At 44.7% G+C, this 23,835-nt stretch overlaps 1 protein-coding gene across 1 annotated transcript in view; it reads left to right on the forward strand.

Moving 5' to 3' along the window:
- Nucleotides 1–23,835, forward strand: part of ttc34 (tetratricopeptide repeat domain 34) — a 68,461-nt gene that overhangs the window by 39,085 nt on the left and 5,541 nt on the right. Inside the window, exons 6-7 of the mRNA XM_038822047.1 lie at nucleotides 5,571–5,841; nucleotides 14,502–14,716. Coding sequence (XP_038677975.1) covers nucleotides 5,571–5,841; nucleotides 14,502–14,716 — 486 coding nt within the window. The remainder of the gene's footprint in view (nucleotides 1–5,570; nucleotides 5,842–14,501; nucleotides 14,717–23,835) is intronic.

The following is a 23,835-nucleotide window of genomic DNA, read 5'->3' on the forward strand; positions in this document are numbered from 1 at the left end:
TAACCTTCCATCACTATAAAGTCTTAAAGACACTTTGACCCCAAAGAAACAGCACTCATCTCTTTTCCTGCCAACCCAGCTGTGAGGAAGAGAGTTGTCGTTGGTCATTAAGCAACTGAGAACTGTGAATGGTGGATTATTGAGAGCAATGTAGTGAGAAACATGGACTATTCGTGTATTGCCACCATTATTCTAACCACGCATCAGCACATAGTATACGTCACTGAACAGTGATATCGCCAGTTGGAGGTCTAGTACCTCAGGAGCAGTAAGTTGCCTCTGCATTTCAATCTTGGTAAATGATGTGGCAAACATGAGGTCCCCTAGCTACTCTCCAGGTAATGCATCCAGTAGTTTCTTACCCAAAATACTTTACAAACTAATGAACATGGATTTACACTTCCATGTGCTGTCATATTACTGCTATGCTATGGAGCCAGGTTCACGGTGAGCGTTTCCAGAACCCGACACGTCTGGTGCATGTCCAGAACATATGGGTGTGGTTGGCCGGAACTCCCTGGCACTGTTCATATTTGACCTTTAACTCCAGGAAGAACCTGCTCATTTGGGTTCTGGTTAGGATTGCTCTGTGCACCACCTTTAGCTGCATTAGCCTTAGCCTTGCGCACGTGGAGTGGAGTTTGCCCAGTTTCGTGCTTTGCTCCAGAATCCCCACCCTAATTCTATCCCTAGTTTTTCCTCCCATTTTTCCCTTGTCTCGCCCAGCAGGGAGCATGCCTCCTCTAACAGTCGCTCATACAGGGTCTTGCATTTCCCCCTCCCTAAGTCACCCATGTCCAGCAGCTCGTTTACCAGTGAGCCATTGAGTCTCCCGGTGTCCGTGGTTACATCGTTGTTTCCTTATAGAGGGCGTTTTTGATCTATGTGTGCCGCAGTTTGTTCCCTTTGGGTAGTTGAAACCTCTCTGTCAGTTCTTTTAGCGTCATTCGTCTATTGTCCATGTAAAAGTGACTGTCAGTGATTTCCCCCCCACCCCATCCTGTCTCCAACTTGTAACGGTGGCGTCCATTATGGCTGGCGCAAAACTGTGATTGTTGCATATTTCATAGAATTTTACAGTGCAGAAGGAGGCCACTCGGCCCATCGAGTCTGCACCGGCTCTTGGAAAGAGCACCCTACCTGAGGTCAACACCTCCACCCTATCCCCATAACCCAGTAACCCCACCCAACACTAAGGGCAATTTTGGACACTAAGGGAAATTTATCATGGCCAATCCACCTAACCTGCACATCTTTGGACCGTGGGAGGAAACCGGAGCATCCGGAGGAAACCCACGCGCACACGGGGAGGATGTGCAGACTCTGCACAGACAGTGACCCAAGCCGGGAATCGAACCCTGGGACCCTGGAGCTGTGAAGCAATTGTGCTATCCACAATGCTACCGTGCTGGGGGCCATGATGGACGTTCAGTCAGGCCGAAGTGTTGCCTTAGCTGGATCCATATCAGGAGCGTAGCTATTACCACTGCTTGCCTGGCGGGGATGAGAGCACTGTTGTGGCAAGGGCTCGAGGGACGTCGCTCTGCAGGAGCTCTCCTCCATCTGCTTCCGACTCCCTTACCTGTCCTCTCATTCTTTCTGCTGTGGCTGCCAAGTGGTACTATTCCTGCTTCTTTTTCTTTGTAAGACTTGGATTCTTTCCTCCCACCCTACCTCACACACACACACACACATTGAGCAGCACGGTAGCACAAGTGGATAGCACTGTGGCTTCACAGCACCAGGATCCCAGATTCGATTCCCTGCTGGATCACTGTCTGTGCGGAGTCTGCACGTTCTCCCTGTGTCTGCGTGGGTTTCCCCCGGGTTCTCCGGTTTCCTCCCACAGTCCAAAGACGTGCAGGTTAGGTGGATTGGCCATGATAAATTGCCCTTAGTGACTGAAAAGGTTAGATGGTGTAATTGGGTTCTGGGGATTGGGTGGAAGTGAAGGTTTAAGTGGGTCGGTGCAGACTCAATGGACCTAATGGCCTCCTTTTGCACTGTATGTTTAATGACTATGACATGCCATGATCATTTTCTGTGTTGTATAAAAAAAGGCCTTGAGATTATAGATGGGTATGGATCTGAAGAGGAACTTAAGCAGTACGTTCATCTTGATCGTCTGAACCCTCCCTGCCATGGAAGTGTGTCTCAACTCAGCTGGCCCTTCTTTGCTTTTTCCACCTGACTTATCAGGTTCCATTTGTTGTTCCATGTCCAGTTGCGGGCAATTTGGATCCCCAGGTATCGGAATGTGTTTTGGGCTTGTTCGAACAACAGTTCCTCCAGCTCTGCTCCTCTCCCTTGCGGGTTCATCGGGAAGGGCTGGTTTAGCTCAGTGGGCTAGACAGCTGGTTTGTGATGCAGAACAAGGCCAGCAGCGCGGCTTCAACTCCCGTACCAGCTTACCCGAACAGGCGCCGGAATGTGGCGACTAGGGGCTTTTCACAGTAACTTCATACTTGAGACAATAAACGGTTATTATTATTATTAAGATTTCACTTTTGCTCAAGTTGAGTTTGTAGCCCGAGAAGGCCAAAAAATTTCAGGAGCATCATAATCCCTCCCATGCTGCTTTGGAGTTCCGAGACGTAGAGGAGCAGGTCATCCACATAGAGTGAGACTCTGTACTCTCTGTTCCTTCTGTGGATCTCCTTCCAATTTTTCGCCATTCTAAGGGCGATCGCCAGAGGCTTGATTGCCAGGGTGAATAGAAGCGGGGACAACGCGCATCCCTGCCTTGTCTCATCTTTTTAAAAATAAATTTAAGTACCCAATTTTTTTTCCAATTAAGAAACGATTTAGCATGGCCAATTCACCTACCCATCACATCTTTGGATTGTGGGGGTGCGACCAACGCAGACACGGGGAGAATGTGCAAACCTCCACACAGACAGTAACCTGGGGCTGCGAGCGAACCCGCCCTGAGGCAGCAGTGATAACCACTGTGCTTCCCCCCCTTTGTCCCATAACCTAACCTGTACATACCTGGACACTGGGGTAATTTGGCATGGCACATCTTTGGACTGTGGGAGGAAACCTGAGCGCCCAGAGGAAACTAACACAGACGCGGAGAGAATGTGCAAAACGCCACACAGCCACCCAAGCCAGAATTGAACCCGGGTCCCTGGCGCTGTGAGGCAGGAGTGCTAACCACCGTGCCGCCCCAATCTCATCAATATATATCTATTTTTGACACTGATCTCAACATAAACTTCAAATCCAGCATTTGATGCTGAATAATTGTGACACAACAGAATGATCGTTGTAATCTGTGAAGAGTGAAACAGGATTAACGTTTTCGACCATTATCTGAAACTGGACTGAAATTTTACTTGACCCAATGAGAACAGGTTGATCAGAAAGTTGTTGGGAATTCAGAAAATGGGATTTCGAGACACTCTGGAAAATATTAACTTGATGGCACACGTGTGACATTATTGATTGGTTCATTGCCCGGAAGCATGGGGTGAGATTGTGGGCTGCTGTTGCTGCTGGTGGGGAATCAGGGGAAGGTAGTTGGTAGGACTGCCTGAGGCTCTTGAGGACAAGCACCAGGATCCAGGAGGTAGGTGTAAAGGCACTCCGCTCCTGAATCCAGCTGACGAGATAAAGTTGAAAAATTGAATAACAAAGAAGCTTACTGTACTTAATGCTCCTACCCACACCGCCGCAGGTTGGTCGCTCACTCATCTTCCGGCCTGCGTTAAAGCTGGATAGCGGCAGGCAGGGTGCAGATTTAGGTCAGGGAACAGATTTTTCAACCTTCTGCTGATCCAAACCTGCCTATGTATTTTGGGTTAAGTTTTCCCATTAACTCTGTTTAATCTCTCAACAAATGCTGTCTGCCTGTTCTGAGTATTTCTGGCTTTTCCTGTTCTTATTTGCTTTTCAACATCTGCAGTATTTTGCTTTTGCCTTTGTAATCTGTTTATTTTTGTGCAATGATGGAACGTTGGTTGTGTAAATGCTATAATTTGAACTGCATTTGTAAGACAATTCAGCAAGCTAAATCTTAGTCTGTGCTTAGTAGTGACGACCGAGTGAGGAGGAGTGAGCTGGCTTCCCTATCTTCAGCCCCTCGGTTGATCTCAACAAAGGTTTATCAAAATGTATTTTCCCCATAAATGCCTTTTCTGATCCAAATGTATATATTTTTAGTAAGGACCCAATCAAGCCAGGCTTTCTTGAGTCAAAGAAAGTATAAGCTTATTAGTTACTCAACCCAAGGAAAAATAATGAGATATGATCTCACACACATACAAACCTTAGAAATAAGAAAGGAAAAGTCCAAATAAAAGTTAAAGGAATATGCAATTAATAATTTGTTTGTTCTTGAGACATAAACTGCTGAACATTGTGGCTATTTAAACTTAGCTGGTTTCCTATAAAATCCTTAGCATTAAATTGCGGTTCAATAACTGTACCTTACTGGAGTGAATTTTCGCTTCAGAGAGAGATTTCTTATTGTTTTCTTCAGTAGTGTTTTTCTCCAGATGTTTTTCTCTCTCGTTTCTGGCTTGGCAAAACCAATTCTTAAACCTTCTGTCTGTACATTCCAAGATGGAATTCAATTAGAATGTCTTGCAGTCTTTGTTGTAGAACAAGTAATCGCATTCATCTGCAGAAACATTGGACACATTTCAGGATAGTAGCAACCAAAAGACGATGCGGTTATTTGGCATCCACAGGGTATTTTGAATATCTGGGTATCTGGCTGGTTAGCAGTTCTCATTATCTTGACAGAATTGCAATTGATTAACGTGCCATGCTTTGCATTTAAATGCCTTCCTTTCAAGAGTCCTTTGACTCTGCCATGAATAACATGTCAGGGCAGATCTGCAGTGCAGTCCATATCAGAACTTTTCAGAAAATTGGTCACCTTATCAGGAGTCTGGTGGTAGCCATCCTTGGTTTGTGTCTTTTCATTTAATTTTAAAAGTACAGGTCCTATTTAAACAGTTCAATATGTCTTTGGTTAGCTGGTGACAGTAAAAAGTCTCATTCAGTTATAATTTCCTATCGTCGTGACAGAGCACCAACAGACATTAATTGTAAGAACTCTGCATATTAGAGTTTTGACTTTCCAACAAAGGTCCACCAGAGTAACCTCTGGGTTGGCAAGATTGTCATATGAGGAAAGATTGAGAAAATTGTGTCTGTATCCTCTAGAGTGTAGAAGAATGAGTGATGATCTCACTGAAGTGTACAAAATTCTTACAGGTTTTGACAGAGTGGATGCATGCAGGATGTTTCCCCTGGTTGTGGGAGTCTAGAAACAGAGGACACATTTGGTCAGAAGGTGGTGCATCTTTGGAGTTCTCCGACACAAGAGGGCTGTGAAGGCGCAGTCACTGAGTATGTTAAATCAGCGGTCGACAGATTTCTACATACCAATTAATCAAGAGATTGGAATAGTGCGGGAAGGTGATGTTGAGGTAGAAGTTCAGCCATGATCTAGTTAAATGGCGAAGCAGGTTCAAGTGGCCGAATGGACGACTCCTGTTCCTATTTCCAAAGCTTTTGGATCTGGTGGATTTATTCTGTTTCCATTTCTTTTCTAACAGGAAGCAGTTCAGGACATTTCATTAGCCATACAGACGAACCAAAAGCTGGCAATTCAAGAAATCACATCTCTGAAACATGAAGCTCAAAATCTAATTAGTCGCTGGCTGCAAGATCACTGTATTAGCATTCTAACTGGAATGACAGAAGCAAAGGAAAATGTCTTCAGTGAAGATATTGCTAATCTCCCTACAATTGGCCATTCTCTACTCCTGATAAATGAGAAAGATTCAACCTGCAACATCCTGTATGTTGATATATTGATTGCAAAAGGTAAAATTTGAAAGTTAAATTAGTTTTATGCTTCAAAGAATTCTTGATTGTACGTGTCTGCCTGTAGAGGCAAATGGTTTGTTGATTTGATTTATTGTCACATGTATCGAAGTACAGTGAAAAGTATTTTACTGCGGCCAGGGGAACATGCACAGTACGTACATAGTAGACAAAAAGAATAATCGACAGAGTACATTGACAAATGGTACAACGACAAATAGTGATTGGTTACAGTGCGGAACAAGGGGCCAAAAAGGCAAATACATAAACAAGAGCAGCACTGGGCGTCGTGAATAGTGTTCTCTCAGGGAACAGATCGGTCCAAGGGAGAGTCGCTGAGGAGTCTAGTAGCTGTGATGATGAAACTGTTCCTATGTCTGAATGTGCGGGTTTTCAAACTTCTGTATCTTCTGCCTGATGGAAGGGTCTGGAAGAGAGCAACGCCTGGATGGGAGGGGTCTCTGACAATGCTATTTGCCTTCCTGAGACAGCGGGATATGTAGACAGAATCAATGGGAGGGTGGCATGCTTGTGTGATGCATTGGGCTGAGTTTCTTGCGATCTTGGGCCGAGCAGTTGCCATACCAAGCTGTGATGCAGTAGGATAGGATGTTCTCTATGGCACATATGTAGAACTTTGTGAGAGTTGATGCAGGCATGCCTAATTTCTTTAGCTTCCGTAAGCTTTCTTGACTGGGCTTTCTTGACTTTTGCTTCAACGTTAGTGGACGTAGACTTACTGTTGGCGATGGCGACCCCCAGGAACTTAAAGCTATCAACCATCTCCACTTTGGAGCCATTGTGTTGAGGGGGATGTGGGGTGTCGTGCTACGCTTGCTGAAGTCGATGATCAGTTCCTTGGTCTTTCTGACATTTGTAAAGAGGTTTTCGGTACACCATGCAACCAAGTGATCTATCTCCCTTCTGTCGTCTGATTTGTCGTTGTTTGAGATACGACCCACCGTAGTCATATCATCCGCAAAAGTATAGATTGAATTGGAGTTAAATCTTGCCACATAGTCGTGTGTGTGTATAGGAAGTATAGTAGAGGACTGAGTGCACATCTTTGCGGGGCCTCAATGTTGGCCTACATAGCAAGAGGATTCGAGTACAGGAACAGAAATGGCTTGCTGCACTTATGCAGGGCCTTGTTTAGATAATGCCTGAAATATTGGGTACAGTTTTGGTCTCCTTATCTGAGGAAGGATGTTTTTGCTATGGAGGAAGTGCAGCGAAGATTTACCAGGCTGATTCCTGGGATGGCAGGTAGTCGATTAGGATTACATTCGCTTGGGGCTTCGAAGATTATGGGGGGATCTCATAGAAACCTATAAAATTCTAACGGGGCTAGGCAGGGTAATTGCAGGAAGGTTGTTCCCAGAGGCAGGGGAGTCCTGAGCCAGGCGTCAAAAACCCGAGGATATGGGGTAGACAATTAGGACTGAGCTGAGGAAAAAAAATTTCACCCAGGGAGTGGTGAGCCCATGTAATTCTCTACCACAGAAAGTGGTTGAGGTCAAAACATTGTATTTTTTAAGGAGGAGTTAAATACAGCTCTTGGGGCTAAAGAGATCAAAGGCTATGGGGGGAAAGTGGGAATAGGTTACTGAATGGTCGATCAACCATGATCATCATGAATGGCCTTCTCCTAGTTTCATATTTCTATGTATAGAGAACAGATAAGAGGATTTGATTTATATAAAGATAGAATATGACATAGAACCAAATAGTTAGAGAGAGAATGCTTTAGAGGTTTATGGGGCTGGTTTAGCACAAGGCTAAATCGCTCGCTTTGAAAGCAGACAAAGGCAGGCCAGCAGCACGATTCAATTCCCGTACCAGCCTCCCCGAACAGGCGCCAGAATGTGGCGACTAGGGGCTTTTCACAGTAACTTCATTTGAAGCCTACTGGTGACAATAAGCGATTTTCATTTCATTTCATTTCATTTTTAGTCTTTCCTCCTCAATGTTCTTGAAGAATTTTTTTTATCTTGAGCACAGTTCTTCCTATCTTGAGAAAATCCTACGATTAAACCAAACTAATATAATGCAACAGATACAAAGTAGCCTGAGATACAAAGTCCAAAGACGTGCAGGTTGGGTGGATTGGCCATGCTAAATTGTCCTTAAGGTGTCCAAAAAGGTTAGGAGGGATTTTGGAGTTACAGATATAGGGTGGAAGTGAGGGCTTAAATGGGTTGGTGCAGACCCGATGGGCCGAATGGCCTCCTTCTGCACTGTATGTTCTATGTTCTAGCCAATATTAATACAAGAATAAATCTTGGGTGCTTATAATAATTATGGGTGATCTTAATCTACTAATCTTAATAAACTAGAAAAATCAGACTGGCAATAGTGGCCTGGATGAAGGGTTCATGGAATATTTTCAAAATAGTTTCTTAGAGCATCACATTCTGTAACCAACCAGAGAGCAGGTTATATTAGACTTGGTATTGTGTAATGTGACACGATTAATTAATGACCAGAGTGAAGGCACTCCTAGGTAGCAACGTCCACAATATGGATGAATTTTACACCTAGTTTGAAAGGGAGAAATAGTGAGTCTAAGACTTATATTTCAAACTTAGATAAAGGTAACTGTGTGGGCACGAAAGCTGAGATAGCTGATGTGAACTGGGATAATAGGCTAGAGGATAGAGGAGCAGTGGCAGGCATTTAAGCAGATATTTCAGAATATTCAAAATAAGTATATTCCTACTCTAATGAAAAATTCTAAAGGGAGGACCCTCCACCCATCGTTAACTGGAGAAGTTAAGGAAAGCATCAAACTTAAGAAAAAAGCATATAACTGCACAAAGATGAGTGACAGGTCAGAAGATTGGTCAGACTAAAGAACGGCAGAGGATGACGAAAAGCTTAATCAGGAGAAATAAATTAGAATATCAGAAGAACTTGACTAGAAATGTAAAAACACAGCAAGTGTCACTACAGGTATTTGAAAACGGTTAAGTAAGTGTTGGCCCTCTAGAGAGTGACAATGGGGATATAACAGATAATGAGGAAATGGTGGATGAAATGAAAAAACATTTTGCTTCTGTCTTTGCTGTAGAGGATGCAAAAAACATTCCAGTATTAGCTACAAATCAGGATGGAATGGAAAGAGGAGCTTGGTGAAATTAGAATCATTCGGGACGCTTTACTGAGTAAACAGATGGAACTGCAAACTGACAAGTATTCGGGTCCTGATAGACTTCATCCTACTGTCATAAAAGAGGTGGCTAATGAAGCCGTAGCTGCATTGCTGTTAATTTTCCAAAATTCATGAAATACTGGAAAGGTTTCATCAGACTGGAAAATAGTAAATGTGGCCCCTCTATTCAAGAAAGGAGGGAGCAAAAAACAGGAAGCTATTGGCCAGTGATCTTGATGATTGTCATGGCGAAGGTGTTAAAATCAATCATTAAAGAGGTTATAGCTGTGCATTTAGAGACAAAATAAGGTGATCAGGAAGAGTCAGCATGGTTTTGTGAAAGGGAAATTGTACTAAACCAATTTATTGGAGTTCTTTGAAGAATTAACATGTGTTGTGGATAAGGGGAGCCTGTAGATGTACTGCAGTGGTTCCCAATCTTTTTTAGGTTACAGCACACCTTTATAATAAAGAATTTTGAGGCACACCTCCTGTTTCCTCCAACCGAGCTGCCCTCTAACAAAAGCCTTTTTATCTCTAAATCTTCCGAAAAAATGTCAAGCCATAATTTTCATTACTTTAAGTTTACAGTGAAAGCCTCACCACCAGTTGCATGTCATTTCTAATTTTTTGTTAAAGCATCTGTTCAATATCAAATTACATTTGTCAATATGTCGTTTCATTGTACTATCAAAAAGAGGAACTTTGCCATTTCTTTGGCAGCATCAGATTCCAACATTACTTTCAATACATTTTGCATGCCAGCAGAGTTAGGGTTTCTACAATAGTGTGCAGCTTCTTTGATTTTTGTTTAAGCACAGCCACCAGATTACTCGCCTGCTGCACATTATCTGAAACCCACATATACGCCATCAAACATTGATTTTGCTTTATGTTTTGTTCTCTCAGACACTTGAAGTACTCCTTTCTGGAGAGTGAATGGTATTTTGTATTGAAATAGTGCTTCAACTTACTTGGTACCATTGCAATGTTTGAAAGCTGTTGGAACCAAAAATTCTACTGACACGTGCTTGTAGGATTAGAATAGCGGTTTTAATATACTCACAACAGAGCCAGCCTGTTAGCCATTAAACGTTCGGAACTGGCCGGCTGATCATGTGGCACTGGTCTTTATACAGCAGCTCCAGGGGGAGGAGTCCTGGGCGGAGCCAAGGGAGAAGCCCAGTACAATTCTCGAGCATTCCCAGAGCTACTCCCCCTGGTGGTCAGGTAGTGCAATTGCACTTACAATATAGACACATATATACAGATTATAATCCGGTGTGAATCACATTCACCACAAAAGCTTCTCCCTGCAAATTAGGCATTCCAGGTCACGGCAAGAGGCATCACAGGTCAATGAAGATCCAAAGGCCAAGTAGTTGTCGTGGTACTGTTCGTGTACAAACCTTGCTTTTTTTTCTCCGTTCTTTCAGCCACGTCTGAATCCAAGTGGGATTCTTCACTTCAAAGACTTCTCCATGGTCAATTGGTCAGACACACCATACTATACAATAAATGCCCTGAAGCATCAATTTAAGCATAATTTCGACTTTTCAACGGTGCCAAGCCGAAAATAACTACTCTAACGTCACACAGCATGGGGTTACCAACCATCAGTTGCCTCCTCGGATCTTCAGGGCTTCTTTTGGGATCTGTTCGATTACTAGGGCTTACCTTACTTAAGGTCTGTTGCTCGCAGTCCTTTCTCTAATTGGAACCTGTTTCTCCTTTTATTAAATTGGTTCCTGTTTCTTACCTGTCGCCTTCTCTTCCCAGGGTTTTTGTACCTTTTGTATTTTTGTTTTATGTGCAGGCACACAGGGCCTCTGTCTTCAGCTCCATGTCCTGAGGAACCTTGGGCCTCACGCTTACGCCAGCCAGGAAAGGGCCACACATGCATGGTCCAGATTTTTTATATTTATATCCCATGTGCATATAAAAAATCCGAACCGCAAATGTGTAGCCTTTTCCCAGCTGATGCATGCGCAGTTCGGATTACCAACATGAAAAAAATCTGAATAATTCATGTGTGGCCCTATCACAGCTGGAACATGCACGAGAGGCCTGAGGTTAGTCGGGACTTGGAGATGCCGACCATGGAATTGAAGACGACGGTTAAATTTAATTTATTTACAATAATTTTTTATAATTTAGAATCCGGGAGCCATTCCGGCGCGGGCCTAGCCCCTAAAGGTGCGGTGAATTGCGGAGTAGTTCCCGCCACTCCGGTACGCTGGGACCCCCGCCCCGCCGGGCAGGGGAGAATCCCGGCCCTTATTTCTGAACCATGGCATACCAATTGGGAACCACTGGTGTACTATACTTGGATTTCCAAAAGGCATTTGGGAATATAATAATAATCGCTTATTATCACAAGTAGGCTTCAATTAAGTTACTGTGAAAAGTCCCTAGTCACCACATTCCTGTTCGGGGAGGTCGGTACAGGAATTGAACCTGCGCTGTTAGCCTTGTTCTGCATTACAAGCCAGCTGTTTAGCCCACTGTGCTAAACCAGCCTCTGGTAAGATGCCACATCCTGATTATAGTTGAAAATAAAATCTCATGTATCAGAGGAACATAGTTGTGTGGATAGAAGATTGACCAGCTGACCAAAGAGCACGCATAAATGGGTCTTCTTCTAATTGAGTGGAGTTCCGCAGGGGTCTGTGCTGGGGCCTCAACTTTTTATAATTTATCTCAAAGACTTAGATGACGAGAGTGAAGGCAAGGTAGCTAAATTTGCACATGACACTAAGATAGCTAGGAAAGTATGTTGTAAAGACGACATGATGAGGTTGCAGATCGATATAGAGTAGAACAAAATTCTGCCAGATGGAGAGTAATGTGGAAAAGTGTGACGCTGCTCACTTTGGCAGGAAGAATAAAAAACAGCGTATCAATTAAATTGAGAACGACTGGAATTGAATGATGCAGAGGGATCTAGGTGTTCGAATGCAGGAATCAAAATTTTCGTATGCAGGTACAGCAAATAATTAAGACTAATAATGCTATCTTTCATTAGAGGAATTGAAAATAAAAGTAAGGATGTTATGCTTCAGTTATACAGGGCACTGGTGAGACTGCATCTCAAATACTGGGCTGGATTCTCCGTTTTTGGGACTATGTCCCCACGCTGTTGTAAAAACTGTGGACTTTCACGCCAAAAAACTGGCAAGAAAGGGCCACATATAGCCCTGCAGGGGCTAGCATTGAACCAGTGTAAATCTAGCAGCTTTTGCTGCAGATTCGCCCTCTGCACTTCCGGGTCGGAGGCCGCACATGTGCACGGCGGCAGCCTCCAGCGGCCGCGATGTGTTCCATGGCGGACTCTGACGCGGAGCTGGACCCTCAATATAATGCTCCCGATCGGCTACGCTGTCCGTTCAAAAATTACGTTCATCGACTGTCCGCTCAAAAATTGCCTGCCCCTGTATAAGGCCCCCCTCCTGCCCTCCGATTGGTCCGCCCCCGACCAGCGCAGCCGCGGACTGAATCCGCAACCGCCACGCTAGTTTCCCAACCGGCAGGACCATATTGGATCCACGCCGTCGAGCCTTCGGCCAGTCGGGGCAGAGCGAGCCTCCAGCAATGGCCGCAGGTAGGTAATAGGCGGGGAGAGTACGCCACATTTCAGGCCCGGAGAATTGTGGAACTGGTGCCGGTCTCAATTCAGTGCGGGGAAATGGATTCTCTGGCCGGCGCCGGCCGCAATTTCGGCATTGGTGCAGAGAATCCAGCCCCTGATCGCCTTATTTAATGAACGATATGAATGCTTTGGATCAGAGGAGGAGGTTTACTAGATAACTGAAAGTAGTGGGTTGTCTTATGAGGATATGGCGTTCAGAATAATGAGGTGTGACTTGATTGAAGTAGATAACATCGTGAGCAGCCCTCACAACATGGACGTGGAAAGCATTTTTCCCCTTGTCGGTGAGTCCAGGACTAGGGAGCACTGGGGTCGCAGAAGGTTGTCATACTTTGGAACTCTCTGCCTCAGAAGGCAGTGGAGGTGGAGTCAGGGAATATTTTTAAGGGGAGCTAGATAGATTCTTATTAGGCAAAGGGTATCAAAGTTTATCAGGGTAGATGGAAATGTGGAATTAGAAACGGAAACAGATACGTCATCATTTAATGAATGGTACAGCAGGGTTGAGGGGTTGAATGGCCTACTTCGCTCCTATTTTTGTATGTTAATGATATTCGAATTTAGATTAAATCTAGGCCGAGATTCTCCAATCCAGCGCCGGGTCGCAGAATCGCTGGGGGAGGGGAGGCACAAGAATCGGGCCATGCGGCTCCGACACCAGCCCGCCGATTCTCGGGCGCCGCAGGATTGCCGCCGCGCCGGTCGGGGGCCATTGAAAGCGCCCCCAACCCCTGGCGATTCTCTGCCTCTCGATGGACGGAATGCCCACCAAGTCCCGCCGACATGGGTTACGTATGGTCCCACCAGGCGGGACCTCAGAGATCTGGCTGCAGGGGCCGTCTGGGGGGGGGGGGGGATCCGACTCCAGGGGAGGGCCTCCACAGTGGAACTGGTCCATGATCGGGGCCAACAGATCAACGGGCAGGCTAACTCCGTGGGGGGCCTATGTTCCTCCGCACTGGGCTCCGCCATATTGCCCGGGAGCTGGCGCAGAGACGGGAACCTATGTGCATGCCTGGAGGTCCGTTGCCGGAATGGCTTGCGCCGCTTTTGATGCCGTCGTCAGAGCTTGGCCGCGGGATCGGAGAATCCCGGCCCTAATGCCCTGCAGACATTCCCTGGAACTGCCAAGATATTTCTAAAATTGGGTTTTCAAATCGACTATTTTGCAGGAACTAAACCTGACTGGGATGCTGCATCTTTTATTCTGAGCCAAAGTGTAAAGAACTCCAAAGTTTATCATGGAGTTCACCTGGCCCACAGCTTTTAATAGATTGTGGTATGGGGAGCACACGGCCCACTCTCCAGGTGTGGTACAGCAAAAATGGAAAAGTCTTTATGAAAGCAAAACAATGTTTGTTCTATGAACTCAAGTTAACCTTTTTGAAACATACAGTAAACATCTTTGGAACCATCAATACAACCCCCAAAGAATACAACACTAATCTTTAATAATAATCCTTAATAACTTCTTGAACCAGAAGACAAAAAAAGCACCTTTTAACAGAAGCACTAGGTTTACATTCACTACTGAGAACATTTATAATTCTGAATTCACCAAATGATCAAGAGATAGTCTTTTCATTGCCGAGAGAACAACAGTATACCTGCTTTGTCTGACTTCAGCTCCAACACTGAAAATGAAACTAAAACACATCCTGCAGCAGTCTAAAATGAAAGTAAAAAGCTGACATACAGCCCAGCTCCACCCACACTCTGACAACACTAATTTCTTAAAGGTACATTTCTTAAACACCCATTTCTTAAAGGTGCTCTCACATGACACTTTAAATGTCCTAATTTGAAAGCTATTATCCCAGATTTTAGAAGCAACATCTCAATAATGTGTTCTTTCTGCAGGAATGTATGACGATGCCATGAAACATCTGCGGGAGATTTTTGGTCAAGTTCCTAATGATGTTGCTGCCACGGCCAGGTATGGGCTCATTCAAATGAAAAGGAAACATGTCCAACTTGCTGTGCAGAATCTGAGCATTCTTGCTGAGAAGGACAACAAAGACTTGGAGTTTCTATTACAGTTCCTGGATAACAAATCACGTCACCATATAGCTCAGGTAAGATTTAGTGGTACAAGAAGGCAGCTTACTCTGGCTTTTGAAGATGGACATTAAATGATGGTCTTGCCACACCCCAATGAACATATATATTTTTTCAAAGAAAGAAATTGGAACATAAGGGCAAGGATGTCTTGCTGTTGCGTAGGGCTTTGATGAGATCTGTGCACTGTTTTAGTCTCCTTACCTAAGGAACAATGGGTTGGATTCTCCATTTGGGAGACGCAAGTTCCCATGCCAGCGTGGAAACGGTGGTGTTTTACGCCTGGAAAAGTGGCACAAAATGGCCCCGATTTCCCCGTTTTGCTGGGGGCTAGCAGGGAGGCAGCGTAGAGCTCCCAGCTCTAGCCGACGATATGGCCCTGAGCATTTCCCGGTCTGTTGCCGCACATGCGCACGCCGGCGGCCTGCAGCAGCCGCACTGTGCTTCATGGCAGAGTCAGCCTGCGGACCCGGACCGCAAAAATAGTATCCCCCTTTGGGTACCCCGGACCTCCCGCCCACAGTACCCCCAGCCCGAATGAAGATCTCCCCCCCCCCCCCCCCCCCCGGCCTGCGGACCGGCCCTTCCACGACTGTGGCGGCGCCGCCGCACTGAATCCACAATCGCCACGCTATGTTCACGACGGGTGAGACCATGAGAGTCCCACTCGGCCGTTCGGGGATGGAGCATTGTGGGACGGGCCTGAGGTCATGGATATGCGGTGCGGGGCACTCATACAGTACACTGCTTTTCAGGGGGCAGAGCATCGCGAAGCGGCGGCGCCCCCATTTTGTGCCGTCATTTGTGATTCACCGCCGCCTCTCTGAATGCGATTTCAGTGTCGGGGAGCGTAGAATCCAGCTCAATCTATTTGCCCCAGAGCACAGTGAAAGTTTATTAAATTGTAAGATGAGAAGGCAGTCCCGTGAGGAGAGATCGAGTAGAATGGGCGTACGTTGCCTGGAGTTCACAGAAGTAAAAGGTGATTGCAATGAAATGCATAAACCTCTAAGAGGGCATGATATTGAGAGGCAGTTTTCCCCCTGCTAAAGAGTCGGGAACTAGGGCTTGTAGTATTGGGAAAAGGGGCAAGCCAATTATGGACTGAGATGAGAAGTAATTTCTTCATTGATTTTTGTGCCCCAATCTCTACCCCAGAGAGCTGTGGATGCTCAGTTGTTGAGTGTATTCAGGATTCAGGTCAAGGAATCATTCGGTGACAGGGAAAGTGGAGTTGATGTAAAAGGCCAGGTATGATCTTAGAGCAAGCTTGCGGGACCTACTTCTATTTTTCATGTTCTTAGAGCCAATAAAATAGATAGGTTATATAGGTACATGCATCCAACAATTTTCTGTTTTAGTAGAAGTTGGTTAAGGGATGTTGGCTGAAACAACAGAACATGTACTGTACTTTGTAAAAAGCTGTGGAATTATCTGTTTTTACTTTAATGCCTTATCAGTCAGGTGGTACCTCCAACAATGAAGAATATCCTCACAACTGTATTGATGTATGTACTTGGATTATGAGTAGAATTTTCATACGCGCTCCTGTACCCCATCATCAGCCTGAAATGAGGGCCAGAAGCCCGCATATGTGGGAAAATCACTCACTATGATTTTTATTCCTCGTGAATTCGCCAATTTTAGGCCAGAGGGTGCATTTGCCATTCAATTAAGGACAGCAGGCAGGCACTCTAATTTGGAGGGACAGTAGGAGGCCCTCTAGTTTGATGGGAGCAGCAGGGTGCCTTGACAGATAAGTGAGAGAGAGGGCAGCCTGAAATGAGACAACCTTTTCAGATTTAAAATGATCAAATGCCATTTGTGGGGAAATAGAGGTTGGGGCACCGATGTGGAACCCAGGCAAGCAGGATGGACATCTCAGCTTGCCTAGAACGCCACTCTCCATCATATCACCAGCCCATTGCGCAGCTGAGAGGCTGCCTCTGGGCAGCTAAACTGTTTCCCACTATCTCCAGGGTGCTACAGGCCAGCTAACAATTCCCAGTTGGCCTGAATCAGTAGGTCTTTAATTACTTCAGGTTTGTCCAGGTAGTCCTGCCACTACCTCCTCCACTTTATCAGACAACCTATAAGAAAATGATGGGATGGAGATGGGTAACTGGCATGCCAGCACTACTTTTTACTAGCTATTCATGTCTGTTAAAATCCTGCCCATGTGCTTGTGTCCCTGAGTGAGACTTGAACCCTGAAACGTCTTGACTCAAACAGCAAAAGCACTTCCAATTGAGCCAAGTTGTCCTACAAAGTTTGTTTATCCCCATTACTAACTCACAACATTCAAACATCAGTGCTTCTAGTTTTGATAGTCATAGAGGAGTCCGGGAAGGAGAGTCAAAGAATGGTTTATTACCAAAAAGAAAATATTTTAAAATAACAATCCCAGTTGAGACTACTCTGCAGCTCGGCTCCTACCTGGGCCAGCTTTTATTCTACTGAGGCCCGCTGATGGACCTCCATCCCTCGTAGGAGATTGTCATTGTCTGGCACTTGTGGTATACTCTTTTGCATCACTCTCCACAGATGCTGTCATACCTGCTGAGATTGTCTGTATTTCATGTTTTTGTTTCAGATTTCAGCACCTGCAGTAATTTGCTTTTATCTTCAGGTTTCTTTGTGACTTGTGGAGCTATGTATTTTCAAATGATTAATTGTGAAGAATGAAGGGAGATGAAGAAAGGCTCAGATTTGGTTAAAACCTTATCATTGTCACTTAGAAATGTGTTGTGTTTAAGCTCTGGATGGCTTCACATTGGAGTTGCCATCTAAGCTGCTTTCAGTCAGCAGTTCATCTTGCTATATTATCCAAAACTCCAGTTGAAGATTTGCTTTCTGAGGGCTAGGCCATAAAAAATGGACCAGATGTAGGGGCAGTTTAATGGCCACGTCGTGCCTGACTTGGTGACACGACAAGGCCCCGGCCTCTCGTGAGATTTGTGATGTTTGAAACGCATTTAATGAGATCACTGGGTGAGATCCAGATTAACATTAGGCTCATTTAAATATGTCTGCGTCGCATTCTCCCAAGATTCGGGAACTAACAGCCTCGCTTGGGAGACCTCGCCATGGCGCAGCTTAACACTTATCGAGTAGAGATTCAAATACACTACATCTACTAGTTTTCCTATACAAGCTTGTTTCATCCTTAGGCAGGAGCTTTTGGGGGTTATTCAGGAGGCACAAAGAAATTCATCCCAAGAAGGAGGAAACATGCTAAGGGGAGGACAAGTCATCTTGGCTGACGAGGGAAGTTAAGGACAGCATAAAAACTAAAGAAAAAGCATACAAAGTGGCGAGGATTAGTGGGAAGCCAGACGATTGGGAAGCCTTTAAAAGGGAGCAGAGGACAACTAAAAAAGCAATAAGGGGGGAGAAGATAAAGTATGAGTGCAAGCTAGCTAGTAATATAAAGGAAGATAGGAAGAGTTTTTTCAATATATAAAAGGTATGAGAGAGGCAAAAATAGACATTGGACCACTGGAAAATGTGGCTGGAGCAGTAATGATAGGAAACAAAGAAATGGCTGATGAACTGAATAGTTACTTTGCATCAGTCTTCACGGTGGAAGACACCAGTAGGATGCCAGAGCACCAGGCGGCAGAGCTGAGTGCAGTGACCATTACTAAGGAGATGGTTCTGGGGAAACTGAAAGGTCTGAAGGTGGATACATCACCTGGACCGGATGGACTACACCCCAGGGTTCTAAAAGAGCTAGCTCAGGAAATTGTGGAGGCATTGGTGATGATCGTTCAGGAATAACTGGAGGCAGGAAGGGTCGCAGAGGACTGGAAAAAGTTTTGAGCATGAAGTGAAGAAACAACTTGCTCAGCAAAAATAATACAATGTCAAAGTTTTTTTAATAAGAGTAATTAATAAATTTGACCATTGGAGTGTATGTCCGTGTGTGTGTCCTTGTCCATCCGGCACACTCCCAGTCTCAGGGTGTTTATTCACTTGTCCTTACCTCCTGTGAGAGTGTGTATTGGTGCGTGAGGATCAGGATGACTGAGAATCCCGAGACTGGGAGTGAGCCAGTCACTCACTTTCTCTCACGCACCCACCCTCACTCAATCATGCATGCACTCACTCATCTACACACTCATGTACACAGATAATTGCACTTCCTCACTCTCTCTGCCCTGCGCCTTCTCTCTCTGCCCCGCGCCTTCTCTCTCTGCCCCGCGCCTTCTCTCTCTGTCACGCTCCCTCTCTGTCACGCGCCCTCTCCCGCTCCCTCTCTGTCACACACTCGATCTCTCTTTCGCATTCGCTCTCTCTCGCTCTCGTGTTTGAGCTCGCTTTTGCTCACTCTCACTCATGCCCTCTCTCAATCTCTCTCTCACACACACTCTCACACACACACACACACACACGCCCTCTCACTCACACACTCTCTCTCTCACTCACACACACACGCTCTCTCACTCACACACACACGCTCTCTCACTTACACATACACGCACACACACACTCACTCTCATAAAATGCCCACTTTCTCTCTCACACGCACCCCTCTGGTAGTGCGTTTCTTCAACCCCTCCTGGCCACTTGGTCTCTTTCCCCCACCTCCCTGGCCTGGCAGCCCCTTTTTCTAGAGCCCTGCAACACCTCTCTCCCTGAGCCCCGTAGCATTTTCTCTCACATCTACCCTCATCAGAAATCCACACTCTCTCTCCAGCACACTTACCACCGCTTGTGATCAGTGCTCCTCCAATCAGAGACTTTCCCTCCCACATTTGTTGTTTATATGCTGAGTCTATCAGCAGCCAACAGGGGAGAGTAATAGCCTGTGGCTGAAGGAGCAGCCCCTTGCAGAAAATTCAACTGAAAATGCCGGTAAGACAGGTAAGTGGATTTGCTTCGTAGGCCATGATCCAGGCCATGGGCTGGTCAGACCAGGTGTAGAATATGTGGGACATCTTCCAATATGTTCACACCTCAAACACATTCGGACTATCAATAGACTCTCTTGTCCATGTCGCCAAGGGTTCTCCAGCATTTTCTTCCTAAGATTCCGGTTCAATTTATTTAATGTTAACATGCCTCTTCTGTCAAAGCTGGGCTTGGCTATCTTAATTCTCCTTTGGATCTAACAATCTCATTTCTCATTATCTGTGATAATCTGCCGAAGGTACACAAACCTTTTCCACTTGTTCCAGGAATTGTCACTTTACTGCAATTTACAGACCAGTGGAATTTACATTGCATAGTGTCAACTACTTGTGGAGAGTTTTGTTTCCGAAACCTCCTCGTTAATCAGAGCACTGACTAGTTTCAACACAAGCAATGGTGCTCCCTTATATATCTCAGCAGCACTAGTAATTTTGTCTATTTTTCCCAGTTCATTGTGCACACACACCGCTAAAACCAGCATGCAGCATTGTCCATTTTAGAAGAGCACAGATCTTGATTGTCCACCTGCTTCAAAAACATGAATAGGATTAATCCAATCCCATTTACAGGCCCTGTTCAGGGCAGCTGAACAAGAGAACTCGGCGTTACATATTTAGCAGATTTGTTCTTTTCCATACTCTACCCCTGCTTGTGAAGTCTCATTACAATTTTTTATAGCAGTCATATGAATGACTTGGGTGACTGCAGAAACATATTATTAAATTGCACTTAAACAATATTTAAAGAACAGGCCATGGCAGGTTTAATGTGCTATCATTGTTACATCATACTCATTTCAGTCATATTCCAGGCCATAAATACACTTCAGAACGTTACAGGAACAAATTTGTTCACTTTATTTGATGTGATGTTATAAGTCTGTTCTTAGAGGAGCACGGGCTCCATTTCTCTTCATGATTATCTTTGATCTCATACTTACTGTTGAAATACATGCCAGAGAGATTCTTTTGTTGTTTTCTTTTTCAAAAAATACACTTTATTCATAAAATTTCCAAAAGAATATTACAAAAATTTCAAAATGGCCACCACAGTGCAATAATATTCAGGTTTTCTACAATGATTATGTTGCTTTCTGAAGTTTTCAGTATAAGTAAAGAAACATTTCAAAATTGTCATTGCAGAAAGCACAATGATATTTAAGTTGCCTATAAATCATATTGCACTCTTAAGTGCTTCAATACAATTGTGATACATGCAGTATCCACTGCATTTTTAAATCTGAGTCATAGGGGGGATCTATACAATTGCTGCACAATGGCTGCAAGATCTTAGATAATGACCTTTCCCCATTTTGCCTATACAGTGGCTGCCCAAGTTTTAGTCCATCCCTCAGCACATAATCCTGGATTTTGAAATGTGCCCATCTGCAGCACTTGGTCAGGGACAACTCTTTGTACTGGAAAACCAAAGAATGTCTTTCATCAAGTTGAAAATCCACCAGCAGCAGCTAACATTGTTTCTGTGTGCATCCCTGGGATGATCCACAGAACACGAGTGCTGCATCACAGAACGACTCAGGATGAACTTCAACAAAAACCACTGCTTCTCCCTCCAGACCTTCTTTGCACAGGCATATTCCACAAGAAGGTCGAAACGGTCTCTTGCCCACCACAGCTAACCTCGACGACAGCATGCAGATGGGTGAGACTCTGGATGTGGTGGAAGGATCTGATGAGGGGGGGGGGCCTTTCTCACCACCAGCCAAGCTAGGTCTTGGTGCTTGGTTGAAAGTGGTGAAGAGCCATTCTGCCAGGGAACCATCCGACAGGCACAGTCGCTAGGCCTCCAGATAAAACGTAAGATGGCTCGGTAATTGCTATAGCATATGTGTGAGGAATGGGCCAGATCTGCGTCACGTACAGCAACATCTGATGACCAGGTTCTTGCCTGCAATGGAGCGGGAGTGCCACTCCCACATGCCAAATTTTATTTTAACCATGGCTACTCGATCCTTTCAGCTTCTAATGCATGACCTGGTCCTCTGAACCTTATCCCTGGAACCCTCGGACAGTCTGACCTGAAGGGGAAGGGAACAAGGTATTGGTCAGCCCAGTTCCTAAAGAACATGGCCGTGCTCTTGCCACAATTTACCTTGGCACAGGGATTCTTTGATCCTAGTGCCTCTACTGCCTGGGTTTGACACTCTTATGCTCGAATGTCTCTTGATGGGCTTAGCAAAGGGTTCTATGCAGGACAGGGCAGAGGAGGCAGCCCTGCCTGACTCCAGATTTAATTGGAAATCTTTTTGATTCCCTGTTGTTGATTGCAACTGCGCTACTGATGTTTGAGTGTAGCAGTTGGATTCAATTGCGGGTTCCCTGGCTCAAACCCAATTTTGGAGAGCACATCCATCATGTGGGTGTGCGCTATTCTGTCAGATGCCTTCTCTTGGTCCAGACTAATTCAGCAGGTGTCCACACACCCCTGTGCCGCACAAGGCTATCCGAGATATTCCTGCAGCACAGGGTCTGGTCAGGGTGGATCAGCGACTCCAGAGTAGACCTGATCTCATTAACAATGACCTTGGACAGAAATTTATAATCTACACTCTGCAGTAAAATGGGTTGCCAATTTCTAATTTCCTCCCTTTCCCACTTCCACTTGCAGATAAGGGTGGTCTTGCCTTTCCTCGTGGATTCTGACATGCTGCTGGCCTGAAGCACACTCCCATATGTTTCTAGCAGGTCTGGGCTGATCCAGTATACTTGTCCATGCACTTTTATATATCTATTTGTGTGCTTCTCCACGTTTACTACATTCCGCGCTCTCTCACTCTCAGATGCCATCTCTTGTTGAGGCTAGGTTTCATGGATGTCCAGATTACTCTTTTGTGTAAACCAAGACAGTGAGTGTGATTAGGTTATTAAAGTATGGACAACAATAACAATCTTTATTATTGCCACAAATAGGCTTACATTAACACTGCAATGAAGTTTCTGTGAAAAGCAGTTAAGCCGCATACAGTTTTCACACTGAATGATCATGTGCAATTTGTTGATCAGGAGCTTCAGGTCAAACTAGCTTACCCTTTCCTTCAGTTGCAATTCCTTATTTGACTTCAAGAGTGGAGAGTTAAAAGGTTTTTCATTCAATGGATCTGTACCTTTACCTCTACACAGGTGGGATTGACAAACCTCCATATTTTGCAATGAGTAGTTGGAATCTGGAATACACTGCCCGAGAGGGTGATGGAAATAGGTTCACTCGTAATTTTCAAAAAGGAATGGAAAAGTACCTGATAGGAAAGAAAATTACACGGTATGGGGAAAAAAAGCAGGGGAGTGAGACTATTTGGATAGCTTTTGAGGTGGGGATATTATCTCTTGGTATTTTTAATACAATGTTTTATCATTCTAACCTCACATTACACTTAGTATTGTGTAACATTTTTATTCATACTACTTTTTGTTTAAAAGAATGCAGTCATTTACATATTGTTAGCAGACATAAAAGACAGATTGTTTGCCAGAGCAACAAAGGAAACCAGCTGCAATGGAAGGGTTATGAAGGTTGGAGAAATTTAATGTTTATTCTCTTTAATTTTTAAACAAGATGAAATCTTTGGTAGGAAGATTCAAAAGTATTGGATTAATTATTCACTAAACAGTAATTACTGCTGTCATGTGCAATTCCTGATGTGGTAATGGACTGTGGACAACTAACTTATTGGAATAGAACACCAGCTGGGTGCTGTGATTTTTACAAGTTAATAAATTAGTTGACCTATGTAACTAGCATACAATCAGAATTTTGTCCTGGTGGCTGTTACAGAAGAGCAGTGTACAGCTCTGGATTTTATACTCCTTCATCATTTATCAACTTCTACTCAGATGACCTACCAGCTTTAGGGGTAGAGTAGCAGCTAGCTATTCTGATGTCCCTGTTGCATTTGGTGTAGAGATTGATTAGAAGCTTATCAGAGAACACCAGATTTTCACTCAAGTGGAACGGGATTCCAACGGAAGAGGGTTAGAATCCTAGGGCTCAATCTACTGACTTCACGCCTGCGGCATATTCCGGTCCCACGTCGGTGCACAAGTTTACCTTCGACAAGGTGTGTAGTTTCCTGTTTACAAAGACGGGGTTGGTAAATCCCGCTGGTGGGCCGCCTCCACTCCCGAAAAACACTTGGTGGGTTGGTCGGTAAATCCCGCCAGTCTCCAATACAGTTTTTTTTTAAAAATAAATTTAAAGTATCGAA

This window comes from Scyliorhinus canicula, chromosome 16 (genome assembly GCF_902713615.1).
Source record: "Scyliorhinus canicula chromosome 16, sScyCan1.1, whole genome shotgun sequence".
NCBI classification, from domain to species: Eukaryota; Metazoa; Chordata; class Chondrichthyes; order Carcharhiniformes; family Scyliorhinidae; genus Scyliorhinus; species Scyliorhinus canicula.